We start from the raw sequence: 12,807 nt of genomic DNA on the forward strand, positions 1-12,807 counted from the left end.
GGCTAATGATAAACTCCGAGGATAACCAAATATTGGGACCAGGTTTTTCTGTGGCACCACCTGTTGGAAAGATGACTACAATCACTCATTAAACAAGGAACCAGTTCAGTTATTCTTGTACTCTGTTTTCTTACTACATATCTTTTTTAACAGTAAAACGTTTCATAGTCATTATAATAATCTGCACTGCATACAATAAAGAAAAAATTATTGTTGTCATCAGTGCTCCAATATGCATGAAAATGATCAACACTGAACAGATCTTAGATCTGATGAGTCAATGGATGACTTCCTGGCTGTACTTTTTCCATAACAGACTCTGGAAAAGGATAGAATACCATGGAAAACCCTGGAAAACTGGAAAAATGTAATATTTTGTGAAATTTATCTTGGAAACCCTGGACATTGTCTTTGGAAAAGGCCAGACATGCCTGGTAAAGTATGGGCAGTTTGGACTTTGAAATGTTTTGATATATTTCAGCACAGAAAACACTGGAACAGAACTTAGTCAATTTTCAAGAACTTAGTATTATTTTTTTATTTCTTCTGCTCAATTGATTCGGGTAAGCCATGCAGAAAAATCTCAACAATGCTCATGAGCTCATAAACTACACATGATAACCTTGTTAAAAATGTTTGCAAACTGGGTAGATTTTGCAAACTCATGTGTGCTGTGTGCTAAATCTTGTGAGCCATGAAAAAACTAACAAAATTTTCACATGTGCAGATTTTAGACTTTGAGTCCAATTTGACACATGATAAATTTGTTCTAAGTTGGATTTTCTCACATTAGTATGCCACGTGACCAGTTTGGACTTAAATATTCAGTGCAAATGTTGGATATCTGGCATGACAGTCAGACTAATGTTAAATAAACATGGTGCTGGAATACAATATTACTCAAGGACAAGATTCTAATGTTTAAGTGTCCCATCTGTGCAGTGTATTCAATGTATCTTAAACAGTGGTATAAAATAACAGACTTTTTGAACAGTTTCAAGAGCAAATTTTCAACAAACAATTTTATCTAAACAACGCCCTCAATTAAATTAAGACTATTTTTTTTGTTACTTTAAACATTACCATATTAATTTATTTCTGAAGGTGGTAAATATCAAAACTTTTAATAATAATAGTAATAATAAAAAAATTATAATACACTCCATATTTAGATATTTAACAAATATGATTTTATTTCCTGCATTATACAATTCCATACAATATCAATACTTAAATAATAAGTATTTTTACATGGGGGGGGGGCAAATATCAATCATTATTTTCTTTTAAAGTCCATCTCTTATCATTATGCATATTATACCTATCCTGGTTATTGTTACTTTCAGTGTTGCTGTGAATAATGTGAAATAGAATCATTAAGATGATTATTATTATTATTATTATTATTATTAAGAAAACAGTTATTTTCATACTAAATAAAAACTTTAAAATGTCAGCGTTCTAAAAAGAATTATGTTTGCTATTTAACATAGAAATCAAAAAATAAAATCATGCAAGATAATATCTGGTTTTCTGCAACAGTGGACTAGTTTGGTATTAAGATCATAACAGCAGTTATTTCCCTTGTTTACAGTCCTGGAGACTGGTTTACAAACCTCAAATTATGCACACAATTTATTCTGAGGTATCAGAAGGCAGAACTACCATGAGAACATCATTTTAAAAAAGAAAAGCTTCATTTTTATATTTGAACTGCCACTGTTTAGCTCATGAATTCTGGAAACTTTACTGCAAGCAGTACCATTACGTGTGCAGCAACTGATTCTAGAAGCCCCGCAATAATTTAAAATGATGGAGTTATTATGCTGGTAAGTAAAATCGGGACTGTATTACATTTTGTCAGTTTATGGGATTAGTTTGGAGGCTGTAGGGCCTAAATCTATGTATGTTGCTGTACAGCTTTCATGTAGGATTTAATACATTAGAGGAGATTTTGTAATCTTGCTTCATGTAATGACTAAGATGATATGAGATTTGGTAATCTTGCTTCATGTAATGACTAAGATGATGAGATTTTGTAATCTTGCTTCATGTAATGACTAAGATGATATGAGATTTGGTAATCTTGCTTCAAGTAATGACTAAGATGATATGAGATTTGGTAATCTTGCTTCATGTAATCACTGAGATGATATGAGATTTGATAATCTTGCTTCATGTAATGACTAAGATGATATGAGATTTGGTAATCTTGCTTCATGTAATCACTGAGATGATAACTTTGCAGATGATCATTATTTACAGCTGTGCCTGACAAACCACAGTTCTCAATGCATTATTGTCAGTTATCAACAATAGATTGACGAAAGCAGCAAATTGCTTGCAAGCATGGTAATCTAATTTCCGTTTTTCTGCTCGCATACCAAATTTGGCTTTTGTTCAGAGGTCATTTCATCTACTTTTTTTCATTGTTAAACAAGTCATTCTATTTCAAATGTAAGAAGGACAAGTAACTAACTTTTCATTGCTTTTTTTTTGTTTAACAGACAAAATCTAAAGTACCAATTGTTTGACATGTAGTCCATGCAAATGGATGGTAAAGCTAAAATTTAGGATTTCTTTAAAGGATGATCATGAATAACACTTAGAGATGTTTCAAAGACTTATGAAGTGATTTTCGAATGTTGAAAAAAAAAGTAAATACATGCAGTCATATTTTTTGTTCTGGATAAAACACTCAGCCTGTCCTGTGTAGCACACACTGTTGTAGTCTATTTCAGTGGATGGTACCTGAATCATACGGAAAGCAGGGAAGGATGCAGGATTTTATTCTGAAAGGATTTGTACAGAAGTGGTGGTTAAATGTGACTATGCCCAAAGAAAAAGAAATTTGTTAGACACAGGCCCCTAGGGCTCAGGTAACTTAAAAAAAATAACTAGCCCTGACTCCTTATTTTAGCCCTGACTGCAATTTCCATGTGCCCAGAATTGCACCTTTTTCAGTTTTATTTTTTTAAACTGTTGCTGTTGCTACGATTCAAATATGAAAAAATAAAAGTAAAATCATATTAAAATGACTCATATGTGTATCTGAAATTTGAAACATTTCATCCCAAGCAATGGTTTCCTCCAGGTCTTGATGTCAGCCATTATCTAATTGCACTGCCAGTGTCCATCTTACGCAGTGTCCGTCTTACTCAGTGGATCAACAGTGCTTATGTTCATTAGCATTGGAAGCATGTCTTAATACATATAGTTTCTGTTTACACTTTTGAAGTGGTTTACCAATGCCAGTTAATTGGTTTAAACTGTATTTCGTTAGCGTAAGCATGAGCATAGGAGAGCTGAATTGTTATTCACTAATCTTTAACTTGAAAAATCTTCAACAGTACAATAGCAATTAAACAAAATCAAAAAAAAATCAGAATTCTTGCACAAATTTATTTGCCAAAATCACCTTTAATTGGTCTTTCCTTCTTATCTCAAGGTTGGCCGATTTTTTTAATCAAAGATTCAGCTGCCAACACTACCACATTTGACCCCTTTATTACTTATAATACCTGAAAAAAAACATCCTGCATTTAGCCAGATTACAGCAAGAAAGTCATCAGTTGACAGCTTGTCAGATTACAGCAAGAAAGTCATCAGTTAACAGCCTGTCAGATTACAGCAAGAAAGTCATCAGTTGACAGCTTGTCAGATTACAGCAAGAAAGTCATCAGTTAACAGCTTGTCAGATTACAGCAAGAAAGTCATCAGTTGACAGCTTGTCAGATTACAGCAAGAAAATCATCAGTTAACAGCTTGTCAGATTACAGCAAGAAAGTCATCAGTTGACAGCTTGTCATTGACACATGCTAGCATTAATGGTATTATGCAGCCTCACATCACTGCAACAATTGCTGGAACAGTTCCTGTCTCAACAAGGCTGGTTACTGACACATAAATATCAAAAACAGTATTTTAGAATCACACATGTTAAATCCATGTCAGCATTAGTCATAGTAATACAGACAATCTGTTCTCCATTCATAGATCACATAACACTCTAACAGAAGTATGGGGTAAGGGGCACGTAAGGGGATAAATATTAATAATTCACCAGTCTTCCAACATCTTGAAATTAAATTTCAACATTTCATCAGTGCGATCAATATTTCTTCAAGCAATGGGCACCCTGGGCATTGGGCTACCAGACATTATGAATATTGAATGTAATTCAAATGGCTAATATTATAAGTTTGTAACCTAGTAGTATATGATTTTAACAGATGGGAGGGGGATCCTGTTATTTTCAAGGGAAATCTCTTCTTTTCATGAAATATTTTCATGGTCTTCCAGCCAAATATTACAGTTTTTCCAGGGCCAATATTCCAGCATTTTCCATGCAATATTCCATGGTCTTCCATCATAGCCTGGACAGAGCCTGGAATATTAGTCCAAATATTCTAGGGTTTTCCATGTTAGAATTTTCCAGGGTTTTTCAGCCTACCCATGACAGAGTCTGGAACATTAGTCCAAATACTCCACTGTTTTCCAAGCTAGAATTTTCCAGGGTTTTCCATGGAATACCTTGGAAAATCTAGTTTGACAAGTCAAATATTTGACCAAACTGTGAAAAATGCTGAAAAGAATTCGTGCAAAAAATTTGACTTTTATGGTAATTTACTAATTAGAAGTCATGAGTAATGTTTAACTTTTACGCTAAATGACTAATTATAGATCATGCTTTAAATTTAATGTTTCACTAATTATAATTATGAATAAAATTTAACTTTTATGCAAACTGACTAATTCGAGATCCTGAATAAAATATAACTTTTATGCTAACTGACCAATTATAAATCGTGCATAAAATGAAACTCCTATGCTAACTGACTGATTATAAATCATGCATAAAATTAAACTTGTATGCTAATTGACTCATTATAAATTATGCATAAAATTTAACTTTTATGCTAATTGACTGATTATAAATCATATATAAAATTTAACTTTCATCCAAATATACTAATTATAGATCTGTTGTCAAAAAGTTTCTTCCTATAAGTAAAATGCTATTATAGAAATGTGGGTCATACAGCATATAATCACTACAAGTCAAGTCCAACTGCAAACACCATGAATAATACTGTTTGTTCTACTGATTATTGCTATAACAAAAACTGGACATAATGGTACATTATGCAATGGTAGATCTGGGTCTGTGCAGTCTGCACCTGGATTTGACTTAGAGGTTAGTACATATAGTAGGTCTTACTAAGCCTATAGATATCTGTTTTTTAAAAAAGAATCCTCCTCATTTATCTACCGGTACAAGACATTATAAAGTTTTATGTGAGAAAGGCAAACTAATTTTCCTACAAGAGGGTTTGAACCTAAAGAAAGCAAAGACACTGAGCAAAAGAATTGTTTTGTTGCCTAAAGCACTGGCATCATTTATTTAACCTACCTGTCTATTCCGATACTTCTCCAGCAAAATATTCTGATCTTGAATCAATATCTGTTGTACTTGTTCTTTCTCCTCCTCAAATTTGGACTCAGACTGAAGTAAGAATTGAACAATACTTTATGTGATATGAGGAAAACAAAATGCAAACTCCAAATACGTCTAACTGGACACCCCACCAAAATATGGTCAATTCACTATATTTATGGGGCTACCAATTTTATTGTTTTGCAATAAAAGAAACATTAGCTGCTATTTAAAAATTCATGAATTTGGTAGACAGTTCTTTTGTTTCCACAGAATGCTTATTTAGATATCTATCAAATTGTGGAAAGCTTCCTATTGTTTCCACAGAATGATGATGTGGAATTGTGGAAGGCATCCTAATGTTTCCACAGAATGATGATTTGGGTCTTTGTGGAATTGGGGAAGGCTTTCTATTGTTTCCACAGAATGGTGATATGGGTCTTTGTGGAATTGTGGAAGGCTTTCTGTTGTTTCCACAGAATGGTGATATGGGTCTTTGTGGAATTGTGGAAGGCTTCCTACTGTTTTCAAAGACACATGATATGGGTCTTCAGATTCATGGTGTGTAGCAACCATGCTATCCAAAGAAATATGTTGAACATCAAATACAGTCAATTTAAGACATCTACAAATTGTCTTGCATCAAAAAGATAATTTCAAACAAAAATGTGAGGAAATTGGGGAGGGCAAGATTTACATTTTTTTCTGGGTGGGGGACCATTTTTGAATCATAATTTCTTACTCCAACCAATACAAATTTGTCTTTTATCAAGTCTACTGACTGATGTTAGCTTAAAAATAAGAAATAGATTATTATAGTAAAAACTATTGAAATCTAACTTTCAAACAGTTTTGCAAGAGATATTCCTGTAAAAAATGGTTGATAATCTTAAAACAGCAGCTACCGACAGTCTTAAATAAGCAATATGTGTCATCATTGTTTTCATATTTCAAATACCAATACTGTATTAAATTATTTTTGTGTTTCCTAACACAAACGGATTTAATTTATTGTCTAATAATTAGGGTAAAAATATTAGTAACCATGACAATCTAGATTGCATTAAAAAAATTGTCAGTGAAATAAGTAAGGGTGCCTAAAATCTCATGGTAAAGCTGGTACAATAACACAGGAGGAAGCAGCTGTCATAGATATGATGCAATAACCACACCCCAAAATACTTTTTTGTGAAACTCACAAAAACATCCATTAATAAGTGCACACATCTTAATCTTGTCATGCCTTGCATTAGGGAAATATCTGCTTGTCTCATTACCACTTACATTAATGGGTTAAATTGGCCTTAAAAACAAACTCAACATAGCTTTGATATTCAGTGAGATCATACTGGGAGAGAATCAATGTCTCCAACATAGACAGCATCAACACAAAAGGGAGATAATTTTTCTGGTATATTGGCTTACCAACACATGACGATAATGGTTAAGATATTGGTGGTGTGTGCGTATTATGACTAGTTTTAACTGCACAAAATTTACACATATAATAATGATGAAGCACACAGTGCAGATATTATGTTGAATAGAGTACTGATAACTTATTCTGACAGACATACTGAATGAATATCCTTGCATGAATTGAGTCATACTGAATAACCTTGCATCAACAGTCATAATGAATTAATACCCATGCATCAACAGTCATACTGAATGAATACACATGCATCAACTGACAGTCATAATGAATGAATACCCATGCATCAACAGTCATACTGAATGAATACCCTTGCATCAACAGTCATAATGAATGAATACCCTTGCATCAACAGTCATACTGGATGAATACCCATGCATCAACAGTCACAATGAATACCCATGCATCAACAGTCATACTGAATGAATACCCTTGCATCAACAGTCATACTGAATGAATACCCGTGCATCAACAGTCATACTGAAAATGATATTTTCTGAATTCAGTTTGTGAAGGCCAGATATATGGTGGGTGTTGATTCTGAATTCAGTTTGTGAAGGCCAGATATATAGTGGGTGTTGATTCTGAATTCAGTTTGTGAAGGCCAGATATATGGTGGGTGTTGATTCTGAATTCAGTTTGTGAAGGCCAGATATATGGTGGGTGTTGATTCTAAATTCAGTTTGTGAAGGCCAGATATATAGTGGGTGTTGATTCTGAATTCAGTTTGTGAAGGCCAGATATATAGTGGGTGTTGATTCTGGTGTTGATTCTGAATTCAGTTTGTGAAGGCCAGATATATGGTGGGTGTTGATTCTGAATTCAGTTTGTGAAGGCCAGATATATGGTGGGTGTTGATTCTAAATTCAGTTTGTGAAGGCCAGATATATAGTGGGTGTTGATTCTGAATTCAGTTTGTGAAGGCCAGATATATAGTGGGTGTTGATTCTGAATTCAGTTTGTGAAGGCCAGATATATGGTGGGTGTTGATTCTGAATTCAGTTTGTGAAGACCAGATATATAGTGGGTGTTGATTCTAAATTCAGTTTGTGAAGGCCAGATATATGGTGGGTGTTGATTCTGAATTCAGTTTGTGAAGGCCAGATATATAGTGGGTGTTGATTCTAAATTCAGTTTGTGAAGGCCAGATATATAGTGGGTGTTGATTCTGAATTCAGTTTGTGAAGGCCAGATATATAGTGGGTGTTGATTCTGAATTCAGTTTGTGAAGGCCAGATATATGGTGGGTGTTGATTCTGAATTCAGTTTGTGAAGGCCAGATATATAGTGGGTGTTGATTCTAAATTCAGTTTGTGAAGGCCAGATATATGGTGGGTGTTGATTCTGAATTCAGTTTGTGAAGGCCAGATATATGGTGGGTGTTGATTCTGAATTCAGTTTGTGAAGGCCAGATATATGGTGGGTGTTGATTCTAAATTCAGTTTGTGAAGGCCAGATATATGGTGGGTGTTGATTCTGAATTCAGTTTGTGAAGGCCAGATATATAGCTGGTGTTGATTCTGAATTCACTTTGTGAAGGCCAGATATATGGTGGGTGTTGATGCACATTAAGAAGTTACTTGTTTAGCTCTGGGTGATTTGGGGAAAAGTTCTTGAATTATCTAATAAAGGGATATTTTGGGATTTCAGTTGATCATCAAGATGATCCCAGGATTTCATCATAAGTGGGGATTTCCCCATTGCCACAAAAATAAGGGGGGAAGAGAACAAAACTGATGGGAAAAGGAAACTCTCGTAGTTCAATATTTACATAACACTTTAATATCCATCTCTCCTCCTGCTCCACTCTGTAAGACCTCTTTTGAAATCAAAATCTTTAAAAGATGTTGCCTCAATTTTTATAACCATTAATCTGTTGATTGTTTCTGAGCTTAATCTTTTCCTTATCTGTGTATGAATATTGTTCTGTACTGAGACCCACCCCCTCTTTAACAGTCTGCTGTCTGAAGGTGCATATACATATCCAGCATAGTTAGCTGGAACAAGTCTGAAAACTTTTTTTTATGGTTGTTGTGTTCCATTTTCTACAGCTCACATTATGGTATTGTGTTTTGGATACTTCTACAGCTTACAGGTATGGTATTGTCTTTTGGATACTTTTACAGCTTACAGGTATGGCATTGTCTTTTGGATACTTCTACAGCTTACAGGTATGGTATTGTCTTTTGGATACTTCTACAGCTTACAGGTATGGCATTGTCTTTTGGATACTTCTACAGCTTACAGGTATGGTATTGTCTTTTGGATACTTCTACAGCTTACAGGTATGGTATTGTCTTTTGGATACTTCTACAGCTTACAGGTATGGTATTGTCTTTTGGATACTTCTACAGCTTACAGGTATGGTATTGTCTTTTGGATACTTCTACAGCTTACAGGTATGGTATTGTCTTTTGGATACTTCTACAGCTTACAGGTATGGTATTGTCTTTTGGATACTTCTACAGCTTACAGGTATGGTATTGTCTTTTGGATACTTCTATAGCTTACAGGTATGGTATTGTCTTTTGGATACTTCTGCTCCACAGTAAGATTTTTGTCACTAACCTCAGCTCTGCCAAAGTTTACATTGTTTGAATTAGCAAGCTACTGACTACTATGCGATATTTACATTTCCATAATGCTGTATTAGGATTTCAAGTCCATTAAGTTAACATATTCACACAGAGATATTTTGAACTTCTGAATTTCATTTACAGATTCTAATTAGATTTATTGTAACCTTTCTGCTAGGGCTATATGAATTTGTAGCACATGATCCTGTGAGGGCTATATGAATTTGTAGCACATGATCCTGTGAGGGCTATATGATTTTATAGCACATGATCCTGTGAGGGCTATATGATTTTATAGCACATGGTCCTGTGAGGGCTATATGATTTTGTAGCACATGATCCTGTGAGGGTTATATGAATTTGTAGCACATGATCCTACAGGGCTACATGATTTTATAGCACATGATCCTGTGAGGGCTATATGATTTTGTAGCACATGATCCTGTGAGGGCTATATGAATTTGTAGCACATGATCCTACAGGGCTATATGAATTTGTAGCACATGATCCTGCAGGGCTAAATTGTGACGAGAAAAGAAACGATAAGTGCACTCTACTTTTAAATTGTCTGTATTTTAATATGGCAGATTTCACATTTAATTTTGAAATATCTTTAAAATGAGGGGTTGACCATTATGCTGTCTGCTTTTCTCCATCCAGCATGTAAACTGGACTCATATTTAAAGCTTTCTGGGGGTTGAAAATCACTCATTGGTATCTCCATCAACACTTTCTAAGCTACAATAATCTGATATATGTCCTAACTTTAAAAACAAATTGTCTTCATTCCTATAACCAGGCAATATTTGCTGAACAAATTCATCATCTAAAGATGAACCATACTGAGCCAGCCATTTTGGGTCTCCTAGATAGCCTGTATTCTAAATGTGCCTTTGAAAAACTTCCTTGATGCAAGGTTCAAACTATGACAAAATGCGTGTTACAAGGACAAATGTATCCATAAAATTAAGTTAACAACCATTCGTGCCAAGACAAAGAAACCTGATGTGTACATAGTTACAATAAAAATACATGTCACAACAAGCACTACAATATTTCTACTGGACTGACTTTTGTCACAACAAGCACTTATGTCTGAATAAATGAATAAAAGTGTATACTATGCAGAGTACATTTTCATATGTGCGACTTGAAACTAATTTGCTGGAGTTTTTGTGCATCACCACTTTCCAAGTACGCAAATTCAAACAAATTTTGCACGAATCATGCAATTGTGTGTTAAGAGAATCTCTGCATCAGTGATTCTTCTTCCATACTGCTCAGAAGATTTTACTGAAATTTTGACTGCTCAAGGTGTGGTCAACAAAGATGTATTTTTTTCCTTGGCCCATTTTTGGGTACATTTATGAGAAAAACAGATATTTTAAGAACTCAGTTCATCGTTGCTTCTTCTCTCATTCTGCTTCCAAATTTACTGAAACTTTGCAGACTGGATGGTTACTTAGTGTAGATGCGCAATACTGGTTTTACTATTTTTGTAACTTTTTGACAAGAAAATTTTGAGAAATTAGGTTGTAAATGTTTTTTTTTGCAACCCTGTGAAATAATATTGGATTTACACAGATGAACAGGAACATTTTCTTTTATTACTTGACAGGTCTTATGAGAGGAAAATGTATGCTGTTTGCCAGACAAGAAAGACACATTCACAAGAAGTTGCATTCATTTGGATATATATGTCTGTGAATTAATGTACAAAAAGCTTGTATATTGGATTTCCCCTGGAGAAATTTCTTTTTATCACCTGATAAGAAACTAGCATCACATTAATGTGACGTGGGAGTGGAGAGATCTGGTTCCTCTTCACCTAATAGCTGATTTGACTTTAAAAGTGTATGTGTGTGGACTTTTTTGCCTCTATCCTTTTAATATTTTGTGGAACATCAGCTGTAATTTCATAAATCAATACTGTACATATACATAAAAACAGCAAGCAAAACTTGTCATTTACATGGATTTGCAAGAGATTAAAAAAACTGCTTCCCATCAAAATTTATATAAATTTTAAAATTCAGCCAAAAGAAGCATTTCTCATAAATCTACAAATTTTAAACCTTTTATACTACCTAGATTATAGTCAATGCAAATCAGACAGATATATTTAAGGAAAAGTTGATCTTTTACAAACTGTTCTATTTTCAGTAATGGTAGCCATATTTGATTATCATCCTTCATAAGATATTGAAAGTCCTTCAAGTTGGAATGCTTGCAACAAAATTTGGTCAATTTTGTACTGCTGTGTTTGAAAAGAAGTTATTTCAGGGCTGTTCCATTTGTACTAACAGCAGCCACACTGGATGGTGGATCATCCCAATTTCAATGAATTCTGCAAGCCAGAATGCTGTCTTTCAAATCTGGTAGACTTCTTTTGTGTGGTTTTGAGAGACTTTTTTCAAACTTTCTTGTTTGTTTTAGCAACCACAACCATGTAAAGCAGTTTTATAAACAAGTTCAAAATGAAAACTTTTGACAGAACCTTTTGAGGCACACCCCACAAAGTCCAAAATTAAGAATCACTGAGAGGAAATCAAATATGAGACAAAACAGTTGTCATGATACAATATTTCCATAAAGTCTGAAAATACTAAACTTGCTGCCATTAATAATCTCTACGAAATGAGTTTACACAAATTTTTTAATCACCTCTAACTGTTGAAATTCCAGGTCATCATACAGTTTGCGCTGATTCTCGAGTGCCTCAGTATGTTTCTGGAAAAGTTCAAGCAGTGCATCCTCTTCCTCCTTGGAGCAGCTTTCGAGCAGCTGCTCAGTCTCATAGTGCTCCTTCTCGAGGATTTTCAGCTTCTGATGCTCTTTCTCAATCACCTGAAGCTCCTGCAGATTAAATATAGTTGTTAGGATGCTGTAACTTGTCAATTTTTGTAAATCACATAAATTCCATTTGCATCAAATTTCACAAATTTAGAAAGGCAACTACGTATGGATCTGTAATGATCCTGAATGTGTACTTAAAGTTGTGTGGCAATCCTCCCAGTAATTCTGAAGGAGTAGTGATAACGTATGTATGCTAATGGATTGACGGAAACAGGCCATGGTGTAAAGTTTCATTGCGATCCTTCCAGTACTTCTGAAGAAAAAGCAATAAGAAACACATGATAATATTTGTATGGATACTTGACAACAGGCCATCGTATAAGCTCTTCCAGTCTTTCACCTGTAGAGCTAAAAATTGTAACCGATAGTATATGATTTTTTTTTAAAAGGTAGCCTACTCTTTGCATGTTACACAGATTATATAACTGGTTCGCATGAAAAAAATAAGTCTTACATTTTTATCCTTTCAGAGTCTTTTTTCACACACTAGCTAAATTAAGTCA

At 34.3% G+C, this 12,807-nt stretch overlaps 1 protein-coding gene across 5 annotated transcripts in view; it reads right to left on the reverse strand.

Moving 5' to 3' along the window:
• Positions 1–12,807, reverse strand: part of LOC149794367 (uncharacterized) — a 396,171-nt gene that overhangs the window by 130,343 nt on the left and 253,021 nt on the right. For 4 of the 5 annotated variants that reach the window (XM_089968538.1, XM_089968537.1, XM_089968542.1 and 1 more), the window contains 2 exons: positions 12,113–12,304; positions 5,414–5,506 (listed from right to left, as the gene is read on the reverse strand). In XM_089968538.1, coding sequence (XP_089824664.1) covers positions 5,414–5,506; positions 12,113–12,304 — 285 coding nt within the window. The remainder of the gene's footprint in view (positions 1–5,413; positions 5,507–12,112; positions 12,305–12,807) is intronic. The other variant, XM_089968539.1, reaches the window with a different exon arrangement.

Source organism: Sinohyriopsis cumingii, chromosome 8, assembly GCF_028554795.1.
Source record: "Sinohyriopsis cumingii isolate HCF-2022 chromosome 8, ASM2855479v2, whole genome shotgun sequence".
Lineage (NCBI taxonomy): Eukaryota > Metazoa > Mollusca > Bivalvia > Unionida > Unionidae > Sinohyriopsis > Sinohyriopsis cumingii.